The sequence below is a fragment of the Arvicola amphibius genome, chromosome 1, assembly GCF_903992535.2.
Source record: "Arvicola amphibius chromosome 1, mArvAmp1.2, whole genome shotgun sequence".
Lineage (NCBI taxonomy): Eukaryota > Metazoa > Chordata > Mammalia > Rodentia > Cricetidae > Arvicola > Arvicola amphibius.
Window position 1 is genome coordinate 142,935,304 of NC_052047.1, and position 25,282 is coordinate 142,960,585.

General features: G+C 46.8%; 1 protein-coding gene and 1 long non-coding RNA gene across 4 annotated transcripts; both read right to left on the reverse strand.

Annotated features, from left to right (window-relative positions):
• Positions 1-206: 206 nt before the first annotated feature.
• On the reverse strand, positions 207-2,038 carry LOC119816941 (interferon-induced transmembrane protein 3). 3 transcript variants are annotated; one of them, XM_038334046.2, is made up of 3 exons: positions 1,900-2,038; positions 1,250-1,593; positions 207-516 (listed from the first exon to the last, which is right to left on the reverse strand). In XM_038334046.2, exons 2-3 carry the CDS (start codon positions 1,496-1,498, stop codon positions 352-354), a joined length of 414 nt encoding a protein of 137 aa, XP_038189974.1. In that variant the 5' UTR covers positions 1,499-1,593; positions 1,900-2,038; the 3' UTR covers positions 207-351. The 3 variants fall into 3 exon arrangements, with proteins under 3 accessions (XP_038189974.1, XP_038189979.1, XP_041911280.1); XM_038334051.2 differs by having other exon boundaries at positions 1,250-1,650; positions 1,900-2,030; XM_042055346.1 differs by lacking the exon at positions 1,900-2,038 and having other exon boundaries at positions 1,250-1,867.
• A 3,502-nt stretch (positions 2,039-5,540) lies between these two features.
• LOC119816639 lies at positions 5,541-20,964 on the reverse strand. Its single transcript, XR_006020842.1, has 3 exons — positions 20,761-20,964; positions 6,460-6,797; positions 5,541-5,902 (listed from the first exon to the last, which is right to left on the reverse strand). It is a non-coding gene; the product is annotated as an uncharacterized LOC119816639 (long non-coding RNA).
• Between the last annotated feature and the right edge of the window lie 4,318 nt (positions 20,965-25,282).

Consider the following 25,282-nt stretch of genomic DNA (forward strand, 5'->3'; position numbering starts at 1 on the left):
ACTGAGCTGGATGCCGTTGGAATATGGGGCCAGGGTTGGCTGAAGTTCAGGTTCTTCCTGCCTGGTGTAGCCAAATACCATCAAGGACTTGGCCAGCAAATGTCCACAGCAATAGGCCGATTGCTGCCAAACTGAGAATAAGCACCCTGCCCACCTCAGATAGAGGAAGACTGAGGGGTAAGCTGAATATGACAAGTCAAAGCACAGTAGCTACCGTGTGTACTTTATTGCATCCACTATGAACAGAGCTGTGAGGTTATATCTGTGTATACAGGCAGGGGTAAAGGAGCCGGGAGGAAGGCAGCCGTGGATGGTGGAGCATGCATCAGGACCAAAAGCCAGAATCCTCTACTAAGTGTAAAGACGACCGGCAGACACAGCAATGTAGACGACAGCAATGATGGTCACGACAACCGTAAGGATGCTGAGGACCAGTGCGCTGATGTTGAGGCACTTGGCAGTGGAGGCGTAGGCCTGGGCTCCAGTCACATCGCCCACCATCTTCCTGTCCCTGGACTGGAGCAGAGCAGATGGACGGTCAGTGGCCCTGGAGCTGATGGGCGAATGCTCGGAAGCTTTTCTCATCATGCTCCCTGTGGCCTGCATCTCTCCTACTTAGGTCAGGAACATTCTACATACTCTGTCTATGCAGGTGGCCCTAGGACTTGCTGCTAACCTCACCATGGAGTGTTGTTTCCCATGAATCTCCTGAGCATTTTCCACACAGACTAGCACCCCAGTGTGCAAGGCAAAGGGGGCACTCTGGGAGTTCCTCTAGACTGCCTTGGGACAGTCTTGACCCCAGGATCCCCAGGCAGCCTCACCCTATATCTGCCATAGAGCATCTTTAAGCCAACACACAAGTACGTGCATGCACACACACACACACGCTCACACACACGCACACACACGCACATGTCCCCATACATGCACACCACAGAAGAATGCACACAAACATTTTAAACAAAGGACCCCCCACACACACCTAGGTGCCTTCTGAATAGATGGAACTTCAGGCTCACACACAAATTTTGTTGTTGTTGTTGTTGTTGTTTTAAGTTTTTTGAGACAGGGTTTCACTGTTTAGCTCTGACTGTCCTGGAATTCCCTTTATAGTCCATATTGGCCTCGAACTCCAAGAGATCTGCCTGCCTCTGCCTCTGCCTCCCGAGAGATGGGATTAAAGGTGTGCACCACCGCCCAGCTCCCACACACCTTACACCATCGTTGCCACCTCCACCACACTCACCTTCACAGAGTAGGCATAGGCAATGAAGCCCAAGCAGCAGAAATTCAAGAAGAGCGTATTGAACAGGGACCAGACCACATGGTCCGGGACAGCAACCTCCCTGGGCATGTTGATCACGGTGGTTCTGACAGAAGTGGAGCCATGGGGTCCCCCCAACTCAGCTACCTCATATTCTTCCTTGATTCTTTCGTAGTTTGGGGGCTGCCCCCCAGTGGGAGCAGTCAGGAAGCCTTGGGAAGTGTGGTTCATGGTCCCGAGCAAAGCCAGCAGTGAAGGGTAGAGGATGAGGTGCCGTGGGTCCACCCTCTCTCCAGCAGTTTCGGTTTCTCAGAAGTTTCCTTTTCCTGAATTTTGGCTTAATGAGAATTGGCTGAGTTCTGAGGGGCGTGGATCTAAAAGTTCTGTGGATCAAATTACTCCAGGGCAGGATGTCAGGAAAGACAGTGAACGGGGAACTTCCTGTCCTGGAACCCAAGTCAGGACTTGTCCCAGGGCCCAACTAAACTGATTGTGAGTGAGAGAGTCCTGCAGTCTACCGAGCTCAGGCTAACAGCTGCAGACTTCACTGCCCTGCAAGGTCCCAGGCAGGCCCTGCAGAACCCTCTCTGCTCCCAGCAATTAAGGGTGCCCACAGAGCCCACAACACTCACTCTAGAGGCCGGTTCTTCTGGCTTCGGTGCAGGTAGAAGTTGGGGTGAACTGTACCTGTGTCTCCTTTTGCAGAGACCTAGTGCCCTAACGTGGTCAGTCACTGGACTTTGGTGTTAGGACTGAATGGTCCCAGGTCACGTGGCTGTGACCTCATGGTCCAGGGCTGGCTTTTTTGTGCTTCTCCAACTCCCTTTTCCTCCCGCCCTACCACAATTTATTCGTGCTAGTGGAATGGTCACTGAGGACCATCACTGTGCCAGAAAAGCCTTCTCAAGTATGTGGTGGAGTGAGAGCTAAGGCCCCCACAGCCACTCCTGATCATGCTACCCTTCCCTGATAACAGGGCGGCCTGGCCTGGACTCCCCTATTAGGGATTGTAGTCACTTTCTGTCTTGGTGGTACTGCAAGGACAGGGCTACCAGACCTGCTTCAAGGCGCCTTGCAGCATTTGGTGAGTGGGAAGCAAGCATGGGGACTCTCCATGGCTGAGCAGTGTTAAGTATTGGATCCCCGGTTGCTGGATTCCTCTGCTGCCGATGCAATAAGTCATATCAGACAGAGTTAATAAATCCAGATGTAATAAACAAGGAAATGCAAAGTAGAGCACTCCTGGGTGACCCTCAGAAAGGCAGGGGGGAGAACCTAAGGGCACACACATGGCAGAGCTATGGGCAGGGTCTTGAGCAGCCCTGGGGAGGGGCGGGGTCTAGGGAAAGATGGGGCTTCCACCTAATCATCCCAGACTCTCCGGGTACACGGGTGCCAGGGACTCGGGTGGAGCTTCCACCAGAACAGGCAGCTCCACTGTGACGTCACTCATGGGTTGTAGTAAGCCTAATCATATCTAGCCCCATGTGTCCCACTTCAGACAGGCGGTTAGAACAGTGTTCAGTCTGGAGATCACGGCCTGGTCCCTGTGCTCCACAGTGTTAACATGTCTGACGTTTCCCTGCCTTCCAGATAGTTGCCCAAGTGTTCATACGCGGCATTAGGAAGGCCTGAAGTGTGACCATAGGGACTGTGTTCCTTGTCCTGAAGTCTCTACCTTCATTCAGTTCCAGTCTGGGTCTGAGGATGAGCACTCTGAAGGCCCAGGGCCATGAGTTTTAGTGGAGATGCCACACTGGGTTCTTCTCAAAAACTCTTGCTCCTTGACCAATGCAAACAAGGCCTTGATTTCTCCCTATGACTGGGTCTGGCTGAGTCGCTCCCCTCCAGTATCATAGCTGCTCTCCCAGTGGGGTCCTCTGTCTTCACTGCTATTAGGGTCCCTGTCTTCCTAAGACAGGGTCAGCTCCCAAGACAGTGAAGGGAGGGATCCTGCTCCGGAACCTTGGACCTCGGTGAAGAGGGCATCTCTAAACCCTGTTAGCCTCACAAGATGATCAGAACCCATGACTAGAACCCACGTACCAACACAAGGAGACAGTGCTACCCAGGGAATCTAAAGATTTGTGGGTGCCCGAAATGAGGTGAAAACTCAGGCACCAAGGGCATCCAGGAAGAGGGTAGGTGAATTTTGAGTACAGACTAATGGTGAAGGGTGCCAAGGCCCATGGAGACCCACCCTCCCCATCTCAGATCTGAGGCTCCACAGAGGGATAATGTGCTCCGTCAGCAGGTGGCGCCTGGCAGCCAAGACTCCGTGTTCACCTCCTGCTGCCCACCCCGACCAGACCTGAAATAAACCTGTAAGACATGGGTGAGAAGGTAAGGGTCATTGCCCCGTTACAGCGCCCAGCGGGTACTACAAACAGTTTGCCCAAAATCCAAGCTGGAAGTCACTACAGAAATCCTGGACACAGTTTGTCTGGGTCGAGGCTTCTTCCTCCTGTAATGGGAGGACCCTAGCCTGGCTCTTTATCCCTGGCTTGTGGCTCTGCACCTTTCCTGGGTGTTCTGAGTCCATGAAGCCAGAGGGAGGCGATGCTTAGTTACTGTCGGGGTCCACAAAGATACGCAGTAGTGGCAGCTGATATTTAAAAGGTCAACCCGCCAGATTTATCTGATGGAGGATAAACTCATAAACAATATTTATGAGTCTCTTGCCTATAAATACTGTTTGTGTCTGTCTATAATTCTCTTGTGTGCCAACCTGATTCCCCCTCCCCAAAATAGCCACGGGATTCTTCCTACAACTGTTGGCAGTGTGTTCCTCATCTGTTGGGCACTGTTGTTCCTGTAGATTGACAGGATGACTTCCTCTTCTGCTGTGTACTTCTAGTGAATAAAATATACCTTTATAAACCAGATGGTGGTGACGCATGCCTTTAAGCCCAGCACTCCGGAGACAGAGGCAGGCAGATCTTTGTTAGTTTGAAGCCAGCCTGGTCTACAAGAGCTAGTTCCAGGACAGGCTCCAAAGCAGAAAAACCCTGCCCCTCCCCCCAAAAAGCTACTAGCTTCCCTCCCATAAATCCCCTCCTTGTGCTCTGAGGCTGCTTGCAGGATAAGGATATGCATCTTTTGACTTGGAACACTTTCAATACCAGCCTTGACAAAAGTGCTCAGCGTTATTAGCCCTGCCTCCTGTGGGTTGCCGTGGTTACTCACAGACGCTCACAAATGGCCTCCAGTCATTAGGGCTGGAGCAGGGGCAAAGGGGAGGGAGGACACGACACTTTCATGTCTTGTTAATCACACAATGTCAGTTTATAAAATTTAATATGCGCCAGGTGGTGGTGGTGCACTCCTTTAATCCCAGCGCTCAGGAGGCAGAGGCAGGCGGATCTCTGTGAGTTCGAGGCCAGCCTGGTCTACAAAGCTAGTTCCAGGACAGGCTCCAGAGCTACAGAGAAACCCTGTCTAGAAAATAATTAAATAAAGCCTAATATGCTTCAGAAATGTAGACTAGTACACGACTTCGTTATTTCTTCCTTAGACCCTCAGTAGTTTAGCCTTTCTCTTCTCTAACCCCTTGTAAGTAACCTTCCTTTGTTTTCTTTTTTAATTTTGATTTTTTGAGACAGGGTTTCTCTCTGTAGCTTTGGAGCCTGTCCTGGAACTTGTTCTGTAGACCAGGCCGGCCTGAAACTCACAGAGATCCTCCTGCCTCTGCAGTAGGCAACCATCTTAAGAGAAAAGGCCACTGCATATACTCCCCTTTACAACTGCCTACTAATCGGTAGCTGACAAGTTTATTTTGTCCCTTATGGTTTTACTCAAGGAATGCATCATGGCCCTGAGAAATCACCTTTGTAGCCTCGTTTACTGCCTGAAGTTTGTTGTAGAATGTGTATATAAGCTGTGTGAACAGAGAGGATGGGAGCAGAGAACGAGAGCTGGAAATAAAGAAAGCATGGCCCTCAGATGAGACGTGTACATCTCTTTTCTTTAGATAGGTGGGAAATTCTTTTAAGTCTTCACTGCTTTGAAGGCATTCTGGCTGCAACCCTGGTGCCGTGCTGGAGTTCTGGGGGGGAGAGGGGGGATATGTTACTGCCTGCCTGTGCCTGCTAAGTAAAAGAGGACCCTAAGCAAGATGCTGGTCAACTGTTGTCTCCAGCAAGAGGCCAGAAACCTTCCTGGCTGTGAAGGCACTGCACTCTGCCCCTCCAGCTCCTCTTAGACACGAAGGAAGCCAGGAAAACCCTGAGTAAGTTCAGGACAAGACCGGTCGGGGGACAGAGTCATAGCACAATTGCCACCCAGTGCACTTTATTGACTCCACTATGAGCACATGTGAGAGGGTAACAATCCCACGAGGAGGCCAGTGTCAGGTCGGGGCCAGGATGAGGGGCATCTGGGAAGGGCGGAGGGCAGGCATGCATTCCCCGAGGAAACAGTGCAGGGGAGAATTTAATCCGCTGACTCTCTATACGATGAGCACATACTTCGTGGAGTGCCATCCTTAGTAGCGACCTATTTACTTTGGGTGGATATAATGATAATCACAATGAACGTGATGATGGAGACGACCACGGCACCGATGTTCAAGCGCTTGGCAGTTGTGGCGTAGGCCTGGGCCCCAATCACATCGCCCGCCATCTTCCTGTCCCTGGACTGGAGGAAACCAGATGATCAGTGTGGACTTGGAGCAAGTCATCTGAGAGCCAGGCGCTCTGCCTCAGTTTCCCCACCGTCCTTCCTACCTGCTGCCATCTCCTCCCTCAGCGCAAGGACCCCCTTCCTCTCACACACTCAGACTGTCTCGCAGAGCCCAGCACTGTCTGCTTGTCCCACCGTGGGGTACTGTTTTCTGTAAGCCCTGCTTTCACACAGACTGGTGCCCCAGGCTGCAGGGTGAAGGGGCATTCCAGAAGCTAAGCAGTCAGGAGAAGTCCTCTAGAGTGGAGACAGTCTCACCCAGAATCCCTAGGCAGCCTTACCCTCTGCCTACCTAGGAGAGTCTCTGAGACACATAAAATTCACTTGCACTATATGCTGTCTACACAGTCTACAGACACAAACATAGGTACATGTCACACGTGCACAAACACAGAGTGTCACGCGTGCACAAACACAAGGCTGTACAAATCCCAGGTGCCCTCTGGGCAGGAAGAGCCTCAGTCCCACACACACCTTCTTGCCCCATCACCTCCCACGGCGAGGACACTCACCTTCACAGAGAAGACATAGGCAAGGAAACCCAGGCAACAGCTGTTCAGGAACACTGTGTTAAATGTGGACCAGGTCACATAATCCTTTGGGACATCGCCGCTGCTGATGTTAACCACGGTGGACCTGGAGCTGGAGTCCTCCTTGACCATGTCTTGTGTTTAAAGGACGCTTTGTTTCAAGGAAGTTAGAAGTTCCTGTAGATAGTGGAGTCCCGAGTGCTTATATATAACTATTTGCGGAGCCAGGTCCGGATGCTGGGGGGTGGGCTCAACAGCCTCTTTAAAGTTCTGCTTTCTCAGAAATTTCTGCTCCTGTTGTCTGTAAACCAATGAGCTACCTGGAAGTGGGATGTGGAAACAGATTATGGAGTGGTATGCTAGGATAGGGTTCTAGAAAGGTAAGGGTCAGGAAAACGAACCTCTTGTACTAGAACCCGAGTCAGGACTTGGCTCTCTACCTCCCTGCTTAGAATAAAAGTACTGATGTTTTCTGCAGGCCTGGGAGTCTCCCCAGCCCAGCCCAGCAGCAGCCGTTTTCCTGACCAGGACGCTGCAGCCCTCTACCATGCCTTCCCCAGTGCCCCCAAAGCTAGTCTCCACTGGAGGAGCCTTCTCTGCAGAAATCCATGCCCTTTTACCGGCTGACATGCTTTGGACCAGGGCTGGAGAGAGCTACAGGTCGCTGTCATCCTTCTTGTCCAGAGCCAATGGGTAATGTGGTGCCTCTCAGGCCAAGGCTCTGCCCACAGGCTGAAGAGGAGCCACGCGGGGAGACTAGACTGTTTATTCCAGGCACATGGCATCCTCGCAGTGCTAGACTAACATATTTGTGCGATACCACCGTTCCTTCTCATCTTTTATCGTTTTATTAGAAGACTTGGAGTTTGGGGGCGAGCTGGGTGGGTTTGGACCGCACCCAGCGGAGCCGCAGGAGGTGCAATGTGAAGTTGGCCAAGGTCTTCCTGAAATTGCAATCTTTTCTTCTTGCCTCAGAACATTCTCACGGAAAGATGGGGAAATCGGATCAGAGGGAAGTAAGCAGATGCTTGGGTGTGATGAATGTGCAGCTAGGTTTCTCCTAAATAACAGAAACCAAGATCCTGGAATGGTCCCTGCCCCTGGGTCTGGGCCCTCTGTCACAATACAGGGGCTAGGCTACCTGCTCCTTCTGCTGTGTTCTTAGAAACCTCAGGACCAGTCATGTACGTCAAGGCAAGGCCTCCAGGGACCCCCTTGTCCTATCAGCCTGGACTTCTGGGTCCCTTGAAACTACTGTCCTGGCTCTTCTCCAAGGCAGTCTTTGTGCCCATGAGCCTTTCGAATGTGGTGCAGCTCACCTGGTGCATGAAACATAAAGCACTCACTGGATTGTTTGTTTTGTTTTGGTTTGGTTTTTCAAGACAGGGTTTCTCTGTAGCTTTGGTGCCTGTCCTGGAACTAGCTCTTGTAGACCAGGCTGGCCTCGAACTCACAGAGATCTGCCTGCCTCTGCCTCACGACTGCTGGGATTAAAGGCATGTGCCACCACTGCCCAACTCATGCACTGGATTTTTGAAGAGTTGGTGTTCTAGTTTCAGTTGTGGTGCTATGGCAGATACCCTGACAGAAAGCCACCTAGAAAAAAAAATAATTTATTTGCTTATGATTCCCAAGTTACCAGCATCGTTTCAGAAATGTAAAGGCAGGAACTCAGAAGCAGCTGGTTCACATGGCATCTACACTCAGAAGCAGAGAGAGAACTGCGTCCCTGCTGGCTTACCTACCTGCTTGCTCTCTGCCAGCTTTCTCCTCTCTTGTGCTTTCCAGACACCCCTGCCTAGAGAATGGCATTCTCCACAGTGGACCAGATCTTCCTACATCAATTAACAAACTAGACAAACCCTCATAGATAGGCCCACAGGCCACCCTGATCTAGAGAATTCCTCACTAGGAATTTCTTCCCAGATGACTCGAGGTTGTGTCAAATTGACAGTCAAAACTAATAACACAGGCTGGAGAGATGGCTCAGTGGTTAAGAGCACTGACTGCTCTTCCAGAGGATCGGAGTTCAAATCCCAGTACCCATGTGGTAGCTCACAACTGTCCGTAACTCCAGTCCCAGGGGACCTGACACCCATAGCAAAACACCAATGCAATAAAATAAATAAGTTAAAAAACACAAAACTAAAACTACCGATATTTCATGAGGGGGGAAGATAATTTTTAAATAAAGTTTAGCACATATATTTCATCAATAATTTTTAAAAGATTAATTTTGTTCAAGGTCAGCCTGATCTACAGAGCTAGTTCCAGGACAAGCTCCAAAACTACAGAGAAACCCTGTCTCGAAAAACCAAAAAAAAAGGATTTATTTGATAGTTTTGAATTATGTGTGTCTTTGGGGAGTAAATGAACATGTGTGCAGAAGGTGCCTGAGGAGACCAGAGGAAGGTGTCAGACACCCTGGACCGGAAGTCATACATCATTGTGAACGGCCTAACGTGAGTGCTAGAAACCTAAAACTTATTGCTTGGCCAAAATATTTTGAATTATGTGGCCATTTTCTTGAGACCTCAGGCCCACTCCTAGCACTTTCGTCTTTGGACAGTGCAGCTAGACATAAGTGGACGTGCCCAAGAGCTGTGGGGCTTCTGGGTAAGAGCTCTGACTTAGCACGACCGACTGCCACATTCCTGTTCATGGCAGCTCATGCTGTGGAGTGGGCTTCTCAACACGGCACTGCCCAAGGGAATAGCGCAGACTCCTCTCGGGCCAAGTCTTGCATGGAATGCAGGCATTGCATCCTCAGCTTGGGCTGAAAGAGACCAAGCATTGTGGAGCCGGGGAGCAAACGCATGCAGGGTACACTTCTGGCAGTGGCTTCATGCTCCAGCAACACAGGTTGGGGAAAGATTCAGTTAGTGGGAAAACAGGAACGAAAGGAATCCACCATCCCTACCAGTGATCCTAACCGGCTGTACAGACCCTGGGGCACAAAGTGGATGGGAGAATATAATTGTAGTAGGGCTGCCACAGCCAGCCTGCCACCGTGAAGGAGCACCTAACTGGGGGCTGGACAGTAGGGCCCCAGAAAGAGATGAGGGGCACCCTCATCTGTTGAATCCTGAAGATGACTGGGACCCCGCTTTGTGAACAGGCACTCAAGAGAGTGAGACACCAAGGGCCCAAAGAGTCCAAGGACAAGGAAACAGCACAGAGGAGAGGCAGTGAGGGCAGACACCATGACTGTTCCCATGGGACTCTGAGATCAAACAGGGTTTTCGTAAAGCTGATAGCATGTATGAAATAGTTCTTCTGTCTCCTGAATACCAACACAAGCTCTAATGGCTAGAGTCCCAGCCTGCCTCTGCCTGGCTACCGTTGCTACAGCAGAGTCTCTGAGACTGGGTATGTTATATAATAAAGAACTTAGGTTCATTTGAGCTAGAAGTCCCTAGGCTGACCAGTTTACCAGTGATAACCCCTTTGTGAGGACGGATCCCTCCCTCACCATGAGAACTCCTCAAGGCCCAGTGTAGTGAGATGCTGAATACAGTATTGCCATCTCATGAAAGTATTTCTAAGAACACTAAGTGCTAGAACTGTCTTGGGTAAACTGGCCTCTGGACCAGCCATAAATTCCTATACAGTGTGTGCCTGACCTAAAGGTCATGAGAACGCCTGGCCACTGAACCGATACCTCTCTGCCGCTGCAAACTGCTTGCTTACTGCAGATGCCCACGGCTACTTTTCTGTATACACAATTGCAGCCTTTAAAACTCAAACAAACTGGAGGTCAAGGCTGCTTCCTGCTGCACTGCCTAGGAGAGCCCAGACGGCAAAAAAAAAAAAAAAAAAAAAAAAAAAAAAAAAAAAAAAAAAAAAAAAAAAAAGACTGCCTATGACTTACTCGGGCCTTTCAGGAGTTTTCCTCTTTAGATAGCCCACTAGCATCCCTGATGACCAATCTCAACATGAACTCGGGTGAAGATCAGCCACATCCAAGCCACTACCCTATCTCTGTGTCTCCAGGGGCCAAAAGGGACTGAGAAAACTTTGTAGATCTCACAGTCACCAAGTGTGCCCTGGGAACAGGGAAGAGAGAGTATGGTGTCCCATACACACCCGAGTCCTGTCTAGAAATATCCAGCCCTGTGGTCAGGACCTCCCCTCCCCTTCCCAGGTGCTCCTCATCTGAACTGTCGTGGGGGCCAAGAGTCTGGCCTCCTCAAATCAGTCTCAAGAGTCCTGCTTGAGAGGCAATGTGCAGATAGCGAACAAGTAGATATAGTATACTCTGAAAGCATCAGGACAGAAACAGACAGGCATATTTGCGTCTTTCCACAATGTCAGAATATATCGATTGGTAATAAATGGAAAAATTCTGTTGGTTTTTTTTTGCAGTCATTTGCCAAATGAATCTGATTTCCTTCTTTCTGTCTCATGTGTCTCTCTGCCTGCCTGCCCTGTGTGTGTGTGTGTGTGTGTGTGTGTGTGTGTGTGTGTGTGGTGTCTATGTAGCTCTCTTTGTGTGTGTCTGTCTCTCCCCTCTTTCTGTTCTCTCTCTCCCTCCTCCCCTCCTCCCTCCTTATAGACATGGTTCTCACTGTATAATCCTGGCTAGTCTGGAATTGTTTATGTAGACCAGGCTGACCTCAAACACACAGAGATCTGTCTACCTCTGCTTCCCAAGTTTGAAGATTGAAAGTATGCACCACCACGCTTGGCTCTTGATAACTGGCTGTTGGCAAAATGACCTTTTTTGTTTGTTTGTTTCCTTGGTTTTTTTTTTTTTAAATAAGGTTTCTCCGCATAGCCCTGTCTGTCCTGGAATGCACTAAGTAGACCAGGTTGGCTTTGAACTCACAGAGATTCGCCTGCCTCTGTCTCCTGAGTGCTGGAATTAAAGGTATGTGCCACCACCACTCAGCCACAGACCAGCTTTTCAGTTCCAATTCTTATTCCTAATATTAACTCTTGGGACACATATTACAGTTTACATATTCTTAGAATCTATTACTGTAGAGAATGGCCAGAAAGGGTTAGAGAGGCCAGCAGATTTTGGGGGAAATTCTCTGAGACTGAAGCAGGAAGCTGATAGGGTGTGAAGAGGGTCTCTAGAGACACACAATGAACTCCCATTGGTAGTTGGCTAGAAACACGACTACCGAGACACTGAGATAAGCCCCCTGCTCACAGGTTTGAGCTGAGTCTTAGGATCAAGTCAAACTATAGAAACAAGGTGCAAAACCACATCCAGACAGATGACCGGCACTTCAGGTAGGTTCCATCAGCACAAGAAGGTGGGGCAGCAAAGCAGAGCCCCTGGAATAGTTAGTTCTTCAGTGTGGAGATTACTGGTAGGACTGCTGCAATCGATGTTTGTTGTCTTCTTTACTAGGAAGTCCACAGGAGACTCTTGCACCCCATCCTTAGCCTGGTGCGCACCAGTCCCTGACCCGAGCTTTCCTAATGAAATTTTACTATGTCCCTGTGGTCCCAGTCTGCTTTGCCAAATTTGTGGCATGGCACCTTTTGACATTTAGAAATAGGTTATTTGATGCTTGGTGGGGTGGTGCAAGCCTTTAATCCCAGCACTTGGCAGGCAGAGGCAGGAGGACCTCTGTGAGTTTGAGACTAGCCTGTTCTACATAGCAAGTTCTAGGCCAGCCAGGGCTATGCAGCTAGATTCTGACTAAAAACAAAACAAAAGCAACAAAAAAGCATCTAGCTATCAATCAAAGATCAAATATTGCTTTTGCCCAGTGCTTCACACTTTTGGGGCTAAAGATTTGATTCGATGGCTGTTAGCACTGGTTGCTCTTCCAGAGGGCCCAGGTTCAATTTCTAACACACACATGGTAGCTCACAACTGTCTGTAACTCCAGTTCTAGGAGATCTGGTTCTCTTATGCATATATTCAGGCAAAACAATGCACATAAAATAAAATAAATCTTAAGAAAAATTTTTCAAAAATCTCTGTTTAGGTTGTTGTTGTTTTATTTTGTTTTTATTTGTTTTATTGTTTTATTTTGTTTCCAGAGATCTATATAAAAAAATGCCAGAGGAGGTCCAAAACAAAGAAATTTTATAATTTTATTTTGGGACATTTATTAAAAAACAAAACAAAACAAACAAACAAAAAAACCCAAAAAAACCAGCCAGGCCTGGTGGTACACTCCTTTAATCCCAGATTTTAGGAATCAGAGGCAGTTAGATTTCTGTGAGTTCAAGACCAACTTGTTCAAAGACCTGCCTGGTCTACAGAACAGCTAGGGCTACACATAGAAACCTTGCCTCGAAAAACAAAACAAAACACAAGCAAATAAACAAAGAGAGCTGCTTCACTCAGTGTTGACCATGGGGAAAAGGGAGGATGACTCTGAGCAAGAGCCCTTACCAGAGGAAGGGACTCTATGAGAAGCATTTGGTGGAAGCTTCATATGCCCCAGAGTCACTCCAAGCAGCTTAAATAGAGTCATGCCCTGCAGAGCTAAGGGGGCAGGCAGGGCACACTAAAATCAGGTTGCGAGGAGATTGCATGCCATGTGGCCACATTATTTTTAATTAAAAAATAAAGGGAAGAAAGGATAAGACTAAGGAAGGGAGGTGGAGGGTGGAAGGGAGGAAGTGGAGAGAGAGAAAATGGAAGGGAGGGAGGAAGGAAAGCGAGGCCTCCTGGGGACCAGTCTTAGACCATGTGGGGACATCTCTTCTTACTCCAGAAGACATCAGTGATCTGCTGGGTTGGGAAGAGTCCCTCCCTGGCTGAGCCTTGGAACGGCCTTTACCACTCTTTGTGCCACCTCTGTGCCCTGGCATGATGGCCAACTTTATCTAAAGACTCCAAGTGACCCAGGGACAGCTCAGAGCAGAGGTGGCTGAGAGGCAGCTGGCCTCAGCATCTCACTCATGTGACCGTGGGACTCATTTTGGAGACTTGACTATGAGCTTATTCACCTGCAAGACAAGCGAGTCACCCTTGTGCCCAACACCTGTGTCAGTGGAGCCCTACACAGCCACATCTGTGGCCAGAGGTCGGAATACCAGCACTGCTGTTGGTTCCCCCTGGGCTGGCCGGGTAGATTGCTTGTGAGCACATCCCACACATGGCCGCTGAGATCCAGTGTTCAGCTGAGCCGACCCACATCAGGGACACCATCAAACCCTGGAGATGCTTAAGACATAAAGGGCCAGTTCCTGGACCGGAAAACTGGGACCGTGTGGCCTAAGCTTTCATCCACCCTGGTATTTGACTAGAAGCAGCCAGGATGTATTGTGGGAGCACTTCACAGCCTGGGCCCTTGGCTGCCAGTGAACAAGCCAGTTCTTGATTATTAAGTCAGCATTTGCGTTTGTCTATCTGCTTCGTCTCTTCCGGATTCTGTTTGAACCCAAGGTGTACAGTGGCCTCCAGAGAAAAGCAAAGGCTCTGAACTGCGGCTTCCCTGGTATCTGTGGAATGTTGAGCAGGTGTTGGCCCCTGCCCCATGAGTAGATTCACCACTGACCTCAAAAACAAAACAAAACAAAACAAAAAAAACCCCAGCTTGTTCTATATACTGAGTTCCAGGCTAGCCATGGCTACCTAGTGAGACACTGTTTCAAAATTAAATAAATGAATAAATAAATAAATAAATGAATAAATGAATGAATGAATGAATGAATGAATAGTTTAAGCTTGTGACTATACAGGGTCACAGATAATTGAAAAATACATCTTAGTTATGCATTTAACAAAAATCATAACAAATATTTCAAGAACAGATAAAGAATTCAAAGGCAGATGAAGTCACATTTTTGTAACCAGGAATCTACAGCATGTGCACACAGCACACACAGGAACATCTTGATAAAACTTAAAATCTTCCTTTCCTAGACAAGTAACTTAAAAAAGAAACTCTTTCAGTCCCTTACTGAAACCAGAGCAAACTTCTGTCATTGTAGCAGGATGATTAAAGTCTGATTTCTGTTTACTTTCTTTTTTTAAATTTATTTGACTTTATTTTACGTGTATTGGTATGAAGGTGTCAGATCCTCTGGACAGTTGTGAGCTGCCATGCGGGTGCTGGGGCTTGAACCCAGCTCCTCTGGGAGAGCAGCCAGTGCTCTTAATCATTTAGCCATCTCTCCAGCCCTCTCTATTTACTTTCATATTAGCATTCATTTTGGTTGGGCATGGTGGTTTACTTCATAGTTCCAGCACTTGAGACACTGAGACTGAGGTTCTGCTGTGAGTTTGAGACCAGCCTGGTTCTAATGTGAGCTCTATTTCAAAAACAAACAAACAGCAACCAAACTCGTTTTGGCAACCTTATCTAAAATTCCATTTCAGCCAGTTGATGGCAGCAGCCCCCTCTCCCTTTCTAGTTTCCCATTTTCTTTGTTTCTTCATTCATTTCTGCTGAAAAAAAAACTTAAACAACCCAAAACTATAGAAAATAACTCCTGTAGGGGCTGGAGAGATGGCTCAGCGGTTAAAAGCATTGCCTGCTCTTTTAAAGGTCCTGAGTTCAATTCCCAGCAACCACATGGTGGCTCACAACCATCTGTGGTGAGGTCTGATGCCTTCTTCTGGACTGCAGGCATACACACAGACAGACTATTGTATAAAAAATAAATAAATACTTTTTTAAAAAGGAAAGAAAAAAAAAAAGAAAATAACTTTACTCCTGTAACTGGAAGCCTGTTCCTGGTCTCTCATTTACAGCTATCCTAAGATATGAACAGCTTCTCTACCTATCCTGCCATAGGTGGTGACTCTCTTATTTCAGGATTGTCAGTTGGCATCCAGCGCTCAGAATGCTCAGCCCCCTATTCATCTGTTTTCCAGAGAATAGCAGGAAGGAAGCCATTGAGAGCTATTTGCCGTGGACAGCACGCTTCACATCAGCACAGCAGAAAATTGTGCTGTTTCACAATTTCTGTGGACTATGCCATTTCATAACTTCTGGTAACCTTGCTTTTTCCACACACAAGATTTACTGTGGGTCAAGCCATGTTTGCTAAACAAACCCAAAACGGTAAAGCTCTGCCACATGAAGAAACCTCCAGTACACAAGTTTCTAAATAGTATCTGCTTTTTAAGAGGCCTGGATACTTAGTAACCACGCATCATTTCATTTAACTTGGCAAGAACCTATGGGCACAAATTACCAAGGAGACTGCTGTGGCGATTCCCCTTTAGGCTTTACAGGAGGCAGGGGGGAAAGGATCCACCAAGAGACAAGAAGGAAACTCAGCTCAGCCCCATTTTGTTGCAACCAGTGCTGGAGCAGAACTTCTAGAATCTGGCCCAGGTCATTTTGCTTCAGTCATATTTAAGCACAGCACAATTTGGGGGAAAGTATTCAGATAACAATGAACTCAGCCCCAAGTGCACACTTTAAGACATGTTTACCTTGAGAGGCTTTACAAAGTATTACTGGCTTCTTTTACAAGAACGGGTACTGTGGACTCAGAGATTGTGCCCAAGATTTAGGGTCCAGGGAGCTTAACTCAGATAAACATATCGCCTGTGGTGTCAGGATTGCCCTGGCCCTAAGATAACATAGAAGTCACTTAGGCTTTTGAAAAACACAAGTGACCTCACTCATAAGAGTGGGTTTGTGGGGCTGGAGAGATGACAGATGACCCCAGACTCAGTTCCCAGCACCTATATGGCAGCTCACAACTGTCTGTCTGTAAAACCCAACACCCATTGCAAAACACCGACGCATATTAAATAAAAATAAATTAATTAAAAGAAGAGTGGGTTTATGCTTGAAAAGCGATGCTCGAAATTTAGGAAAAAAGGTCTTGGATTAGTAAAAACATAAATTCTGGGAGGTAAGGCAGAGCCTCTCATGAGACACTAAAGGATCACCAGGCTGTAAAATGGCATAATTCCTATCGTTCCGGAAGAGCAGCTTCGCACCTCATTCCGTTGAAGAGGTGACCTGTGTGTTAAATTTCCTGGCAGCTCCGGTGCTTATCTGTGTGCACAAGGCTCTTTGTTCTACAGACCGGGAAAGTATTCTGAAGTCAACAGCACCAAACAAGACTTGCTGTCTTGAGGTCGTTTTACTTGTTAGCAATTTCGTTCACAGATAAAGTGTACTTGCCAACTGAACACCAGAAGGATTACACACTGTCTACACCGTACTCGAGGCTAACGACTCCACATACACCTGTTTTCATCAAAGCAGCGAGCTTCAAGGGCTTCTGGTTCCTGGCGGCTTGAAGACATCGACTCACTTTTCTTACCTATATCTGAGAGTTTTAGGAATATTTACTTAAGCACTTATTTTTCTTTAAATCTATTTTTTATGTCTTTTGGTTTTTTTCTTTGTTTTGTTTCTCTGTGTAGCCCTGGCTGTCCTGGAACTCCCTTTGTAGACCAGGCTGGCTTCGAACTCATAAAGACCCACTTGCATCTCACTTCTGAGTGCTAGGATTAAAGGCATATAGCAGCACTGCCCGACATCTTTAAACCTATTTAAGTGGAGCTCTTTTACTTTTTTTCCTGTAAATATATAACCTAAGACTGAAATTTTGCCTCAGTAATAGTACTGCTGACCAGAAAGAATAAAGAGGACATGGATTATAATCTCATAAAGATATAGCAGAGAAATGTACCCTGATAGCAGGTAAGACCTGACTCTGATGACTTCGGTCAACAATTTCATCAACTAATTAAATTTATGAGAACTGAGATGATGCTTACACTCAACATGTAATGATTGACTTCCTAGGGCTTTGAGTCAGTCAAGCGGTGTCAAGAGACACAGCCTAGCACTGCTGTGAGCAGGTGAGGTGTTCCCTTCCCCTGAGGGACCACCTCTCAGACCCAGCCAGCTCCTTCACCAGATAGGTAGTCCTTTTGTTTGTTTGCTTTTTCATTAGCCCACGATGAATGCACATTCATCCCAGCCTGGGTGTCTGTAACATGAATGTTTGCAAGCGTTAGAAAATGTAGAAACAAAAGTTAAAGTTCAAAAATGGAAAACAAAACTAGTTTTTAATAATTAGTTTTGTCAGTGCCAACCAGAGAAAGAAAAATGTGACAGGGGTGGAGCGTAGTGACTCCCATCTGTAACTTTGGTACTACGAGGCTATGACAAGAAGACTCCCACGAGGATGAAACCCACAGGGGCCATGAGTTGCAAGCAAGTATGGGCTGGAGCATAAGACCTGGGAAAGGGGTGGGGACATAGATGAAGGGACACTAGCCCACTGGACAAGGTGGTTCTGCCGGGCTTTGCTTTCTCCCAATTCTCTCTGTCTTACTAAAAACTGTTAGATTACATTCCTGTAGCTAGTCACCAAGGACTATTCCCTTACTTGGCCACTTCCTCCTCCTGAGGCCGACTACCAAGGTCCAGTTATCAAAGTATTAAAGTCCTGCAATCAAAAGCCCTCTCTGGCCTGTTATGGTTTAAGTAAAATGCTGCAGGTCCCCGAGTGGTGACAGTGGGCAGCAGGCCATGAGACCACGCCCCAAGTGGGGGCAGGCAGTGGGCAGCAGATCCCGAGAGCAACCAGTCCCAAGCAGGGACGGCACATCTTCCCAAGTGGCTGCTGTGGGCCATGAGGGGCAGCAAGTCCCAGGCAGGGAGGTGCATGGTGGGTGAGAGACCTCGACAGGGCAGCCAATCCCATGAGGAGAGACAGACAGATGGGCAGGCCACAAGACCACACCCACAGGTCTCTGAAGGTGGTTGGTCCCAGGCAGGGACCACGCAGCTGGCAAGATAGGCACAGCATGCAGAGTGAAGTTAGATATTTATTTAGTAGGTTATGGAAGTGAATGGGGAGAAGGGGAAAGAGCAGAGAGAGAGAGAGAGAGAGAGAGAGAGAGAGACAGAGAGAGAGACAGAGAGAGAGACAGAGAGAGAGACAGAGAGACAAAGAGACAGAGAGAGAGGGGGGGACTGGGCTGCAAGCAGAAAGGAAGATCTGCCTGCCTCAGTGGACAGGGTGGGGGGAGTGGGCGGGGCTTTCTCTTAAAGGGCAGGATAAACCATTACATGACTCACCTAATTAACACGTCCAATTAAAATCGAACACCTCATCCTAACACGGGTTTCCCCTTTACCTTTATAAACCTCCATTTGCCTGCAGGCCGCCTCTGCCTCCTCTCTATCCAGAGGTAGTCCTTTGTCCCTTTGGGACAAATACCCCTCTCCTCTGTCCCCTTCCCTGTCATTCCCTATCTCCTTCACCACTGCATCTGGGCCATTCTAACACAGACCTTTGCAGTGATGTTTTGTTTGTGTTTTAACAAATAACCCTCACACGAAGATCAGAGTGCAGAGCTAAGCCACTAGGGACCAGGCAGTGGTGGCACACACCTTTAATCCCAGGAACTGGCAGACAGAGGCAGACAGATTTCTGCGAATTCAAGGCCACCATGGGCTATGCTAGATTAATCCAGTCTCAAAAAGAAATAGAGTCAGGCGGTGGTGGCTCACACCTTCAATCCCAGCACCAGGGAGGTGGTGACGGGAAGCGATGTGGCTGGGCAGAGAGAGGAATTTGAGACAGGAGGAGACAGGAGTACAGATGCAGTCTGGACAATCAATCCGAGTATCCAGTCTGAGGTTTCAGAGACAGCAGCATGATTCATAGAGATAGGATCACCCCCTCGGTCTGAGCATTGATTCATAGAGATAGGATCACCCCCTTGGTCTGAGCATTGGTAGCGGTAAAAACTCTCTAGTGGCTGGCTGCTCTGCTTCTCTGCTCCTTCAGTTTTCACCCCCTAATATCTGGCTCTGGGTTTTTATTTTAAATACCAATTAAAATTCATGCTACAGACCCTCCCTTCTTTTCCTCTTAACTATTACATCTGCAAGGTTATTTGCTGCTGTTTTTCTGCCTGGGTCAGAAAGCAGCCACTTTAACTTCCCTTCCCACTTAATAAAGGATCTTTCTGTGAAAGCAGGTGTTTGGGTGTGGTTTGTGCCTAACCCTGCAGTGAGGAAGTCTCCTTCAACAAGGACACAAACACTTAGAAGCAGATCTAATCCTTTACATCATAAAATCGTACCCAAGAGCCAGATGATAAGGGATATCCCTTTGATGTATAAATTTCGGGTAGATACCTCCCTAGAAAAGAAAGGGAGGGAGACCATTTGGAAGTTGAAGAGATGTAAAATCTCAGCTTTATGGCAAATATTATTAAACTTAAATTATTTACAAGATATGAAGTAAACCAGCCCTTTATAAACTAGTGCATTTTATATTGAGGAATGTGCCTGACTCCATTTTGAAGGCAGGAGCAATTATACTGGGTTTTGTTTGTTTGTTTTGTTTTTTTCAAGACAGGATTTCTCTGTGTAGCTTTGGAACCTGTCCTGGAACTTGCCACCTGCCTCTGCCTCCCGAGTGCTGGGATTAAAAGTGTACACCACCTCCGCCGTCTATACTGTGTTTATAAAAATAAGTTTCTATTTACTATGAGAGCTGAGTTGCTCTCTGTTTCCTAGACCCTGACCTTCCTCAACCCATGACCTTGATTTGTTTTTGAGAATACCCTTACCCTCCTTGACTCTCCTTGATCCCTCCCTAATTCCATATTAGGTGACCACATGATGTTTGTTTTTTGTTGCTTTGTTTTGTTTACTTTTTTCTTATTGCCCTATTGTCTGACTCCCTTCTATAAAACTACTTATGATTTTACTCCATAAAAGGGACCCAAGAGGTAGAATCACAGCTGCTCTCTTTAACCCCACTTAGGAGGCAGTCGCTGGCCAGCTCTTGGGTGCAGCCCAATAAAAACATCAAGTTTGCTTCAAATTTGGCTCCAGTTGTGGTAGTGGTCTTGTCCTAGTCTTTTGGATTGTCAGCATTGTCCTATTTGGCTCATGAAAGGGATGCCCTTAGGTCCTAAAGCAAGAAAACTTTTTAAAATGTAATCTTTTATATTTAAATGTACATCTCAAAGACTGAAGGCTTTAGTATATAATTTGCCAAAGCAAAACAGATAGGGGCAAATCAAGGCCAGGTTCAAAGGATAGAGAGGAAAACCCCCAAACCAAGGGATGAAGTACAGAGTTTCTGCGTGTGCAGTGCTTGAGTCTCCCAGGAGCAGCCAGCTGACCTGGGCTCTGTCTCTTCTACCCAAGATGGAATGAGCAGAACTCATAGGTAGGCCTGGAAAATCTCCTCCAGCCCTGGTCCTGAAAGCTTGTGTTTCCTTTGGCTTCGGAAGGCAAAGCAACAGTCGCTGCAGCCAACCACAAGAGGCCAAAGGTAGCTCCCCTAGCGCTCACATGCAGACCTAAACTCAGTCCCGCAGTGACAGGGGCTCCACCTAAGGCCCAAGGAGTCAGGACTCACCAGTCCTAGGCAGCTGCTGGTCTGAAACCTTCGGTTCTTACAGTCTGATGGCTCTCTGGAACTCTCCCAGTGACCGTGCTTGGCAGGTTTGTATCTCTGGCTCTTTTTGTCCTTCAGCCTCAGCTCTGATCTCTCTCTCTCCTCCTTTCTTCATCCATTCCTCTTTCTGCCCTGCTCAGTCCCCAGGACTTTTCAGCTGCCTGTTTGTTATTGTGATTGCCACTGTCACAACTGTTGCTAGGGAGGTAACTGCCAACACCTCTTCGGCCATTCTTACCCTCACTATCACAACTCCCAATCTTCACATCCAAAAGAAGACTTTTATTGGGTATCTCAGGCAGCTCAGAGAGTGAGCCAAGCAACTCTTACATAACCAGGGGGAAAAAGAGGGTGTTTGCACCAATCACAAGACATTCCCACAATTGAAAGATTGTTTATCCTGATCATGAGATTGTTTCTTTTGCACCAGTAGTTACAGTCCCTCTGCTGGGCCACCAGAGGAAGTGTCCCTGCTTTGGTCTGGGTGAGAGTGGTTATGGGGGAAGTCAGGCAAAAAAGCGTGAACAGATTGTGCCCTTAAAACTAAGTTACTCCATATGTAGGCAAATTGGCTTTCAGGCCATGTGTGCCCCACCCTTTGGCTATCAGACTATTGAAACAATAGGTTTCAAAGAATTAAAATTTCCCCAGGAATCTCGTGCTGGAGGAAGAGAAATGAATTCATTCCTGAACCACCTTGTGAACAGACTAGAGTAAGACCATGACCTCTCAACTACGAGCAGGGCCATGCTTCTACCTGTACTCTTTATGAAATTACCTGGCGTGAGTGAGAAGGGAACACGGAACACAAAACAAACCCGCTTAGGAGTTTATTAGAGGGGGCGTGTACAGGCCTGGGGAAGTCAGTGTGCACAGAGAGAGAGAGAGAGAGAAAGAGAGAGAGAGAGTGCTGAAGATGGCGCCTCCAGCTTTTAAGGGCTGCCTAGCGCGTGTGCACAGGGAGATGGCATGATTATGTCATACACAGAAGACAGAATTCAAGCATGCACGCAAGGGCTCACGCAGCTGCATCATATGTAGATGATGCAACCATGCTGTGCGTGGCTCACCCCGCGGGGTCCTTTAAGATTCCCAGAGCCATAAGGCACTTCTGCCTGAGGGCTTTGTCCGCACATGCGTGGCCCTGGAACCTGGAAGTGTCAGCCATGTTGTGTGGCTGAATCATTACACTTTAGATATGCATATTTCTTGCCTTCTCTTTAAACCTAAACCCCATGTCAGTACCTGTTGTTTTATCTTCAGTACAGTGGCGGTATCTTAATCTACTGCTACTTCAGCTAACAACTGTGATCCACAGTTACCAGCCTGATTTTCTAGCTGTGGCCCGGCTGCTCAGACTGCAGCCTGGCCGGAATCTCTATGGTTCTGTTTATAAATAGGACTCAAGATTCAAAGGCTGGGGTGAAAACCTGCAAGTTCAGAGAGGCTGGGTCACAACTAACTAACCCTCTCTCCTTGCTGGCCTCTCCAAAAGACCGGGGCTTCCTCTCCACCAAACCAGAAAAGACCACACCACTCAAATTCCCTCCCTCCCTACTACTTCTGGTGTGTCCCTATCTCTCCCAGATGCCCTCTGATACTCTTTTATTACTTTCTGTCAACCAGTCAACCAGCTAACTCAACCTCCTGACCCAAGGTTAATTTTATTTAATCAGTGGAAATGCAAACTCGTGGTTCACAATGTGATCGAATATCCCAACAAGTACACTAAGGAAGGACCTGGGTGTTAGATCAGAATCGATTGAAATGAATTGAAAATAAAAGAAGAGGAGCCGGACCTCCACAGAACCAAATTGTCCTTTAATCAGAACCAAGAAGAACGGCAGTCTCCAGTCTCCTTGGAGCGAAACTGGACTGCACCCAGGTGCAGAGGGCGAGGGAGCTTATAGAACAGAAAAGGGAGCTTTGGGAGTGGAAGATTCCACATGCAAATCTGTTCCTCACAGTCTCCGAGTGGTAAATATCAGCCAGGGTTGGTATGTTGATCTTATCAGAGGCTTCTGGATCCCAACAGCATGAAAACTTTCCTGGCAGGAGTTTCTCTGCTAACTTAAGGCTGTTGCGTTCTTACCTCTCTCTCTATTGGGGGACAACTGGACCCCTTTATTTGTTCCTCTATTCAACATAGTCACAATGAATAAATATTTCTCTATTCTCTTTTTAAAGTCTTATTTATTACCTTCATGTGTGTGTTTAAGAGAGAGAGAGAGGGTTTCTCTAAGAATGAACTTTGAATTGAAACAGTTGTTTTCACGTATCATTTTGTGCTAGTCTCTTAGTTTGTGTTCGTGGTGAATGACCCAGTGGCTGTGTAGAGTTCAAGAATAAGGATATAGAAATGTAGATTCCAGAAATAAGAATGTAGAAATAAAGAAATGCAAAGTTGGAAGCCTAGGAGAATGAGAACAGACTGTCAGCAGCTTTCTCAGCAGTTTAAGGATTAACTATTAACAGTGGGTAACTTTGTTTTACAACCCATAGCTCTGTCTGCAAGGCTGGAGCGGCCCTTTGCAAACTGAGGGTCAGCTCTGCAAACTGAGAGTTAACCCCAAAATAACACCCCAGCCACCCGTGATCAACAACGGATATGAGCTAAGTTAACCTTTAGAGGGTGGGATGTGCGTGACTTTTGGGTTAGGCATCGTCCCTGCTCTGTGAAAGTGTCAGCATTGTGGAGTGCAGAGCTTCGGTTAACACCATCAGGAAGCGCCAGGGAGAAACAAAAACCTAAAATACAAGCACTAGTCTAACTAAAAGCCCTGTTACTGGAAATTGCAAAGAAGGGCAATTTGTATCTAAGTTTCACCTAAAGATTATAAAAATTCCTTTGCTCATACCTAATGCTTGTTGCTTCTTGCTTTACAAAGGGGGCGTTTGAAAACCATCTTTTAGATGTCCTCTGGATTTCCTTAGTGTCTGTTATACCCCTTTTAATTTCTGATTGTGTTAATGTGGATATTCTTTCTCTGCTCATGAGTTAATTTAGATAAGGGTTTGCCTACCTTGTTGATCATCTCAAAGAACCAAGTCTTTGTCTCATTGGCTGTATTGCTCTCTTTGTTTCTAGTTTGTTGATTCCAGACTTGAATTTGATTATTTTTTGCCATCTCCTCCTTTTAAATGTGATTTCTTCTTTTTGTTCTAGAGCTTTCAGTTATTATGTCAAGTTGTTAGTATGAGATCTCTCCAGTTCTTTGATAAAGGCACTTAGCGCTGTGAACTTGTAAACTCATAGAACCACTTTTTTTTTTTTTTAAATATTTTATTTATTTATTTATTTATTATGTATACAATATTCTGTTTGTGTGTATGCCTGCAGGCCAGAAGAGGGCACCAGACCCCACTACAGATGGTTTTGAGCCACCATGTGGTTGCTGGGAATTGAACTCAGGACCTTTGGAAGAGCAGGCAATGCTCTTAACCTCTGAGCCATCTCTCCAGCCCCCTCATAGAACCACTTTTAATGTGTCCCACTGTTTGGTTATTCATTTACCTTTAATTTTAGAAAGTCTTCAATTTTTTAATTTTATTTCTGCTTTTACTCATTTTTCATCCAGGAGTGCTGCTCAAGTTCCATGAGTTTGGAATCTTTTCCTTGTTTCTATTGCCGATATCATCTATCTATCTATCTATCTATCTATCTATCTATCTATCTATCATCTATCATCTATCTATCTACATCTATCATCTATCTATCTATCTATCTATCTATCTATCTATCTATCTATCTACCTACCTACCTACCATGATTGTTTATTGGTGTGAGAGGGTATTGATGTTTCCCAAGATCAGTGTGTGAGGGTCAGTATATGATTTAAGCTCGGTAGTGTTACTCTTACAAATATGGCTTCCCTTGAGTTTGAGGTATAGATGTTAAGAATTGAAATGTCATCTTGGTGAATTTTTCTTTTGATGACTATGTAGTATCCTTCCCTATCTCTTCTGAGAGTAAAATGATCCCACTGGTCAGTCTTCCAGACCAGATTATGGTAACACACACCTTTAACCCCAGTAGCCACACTAATTTCCATAAAATAAGGTGGCACACTCCTTTAATCCCAGCCCTAGAGAGGAATATAAATCAGGAGGAACAGTTCCCCACACACAGTCTCATGCTGAGGCTCCTGGAGGCAGGATCGCCATTTCAGACCGAGGTTGAGGTAAGAGCCAGTGGCGAGCTGGCTGTCTTGTCTTCTGGATCTTCAGCATTGCTCCAGATCCTCTGTTTTCAGTTTCCTCTCCAGATTCCCCTGTTGAGTTTCTGCTTTGGCTTCCCTTGATGGCAGACTTTAATCCGTAAGCTGACATAAGGAAGCCTTTTCTTCCATAAACTGCTTTAGGTCAGCATTTTATCAGAGCAACATGGAAGCATACTAAGATGGTACTATATTCGAAGTATGTATATTTGTGGAATTCAGATGTCAAAGTACCTTCTCTTCCATCTGGCTTGTGTAAGGATGGC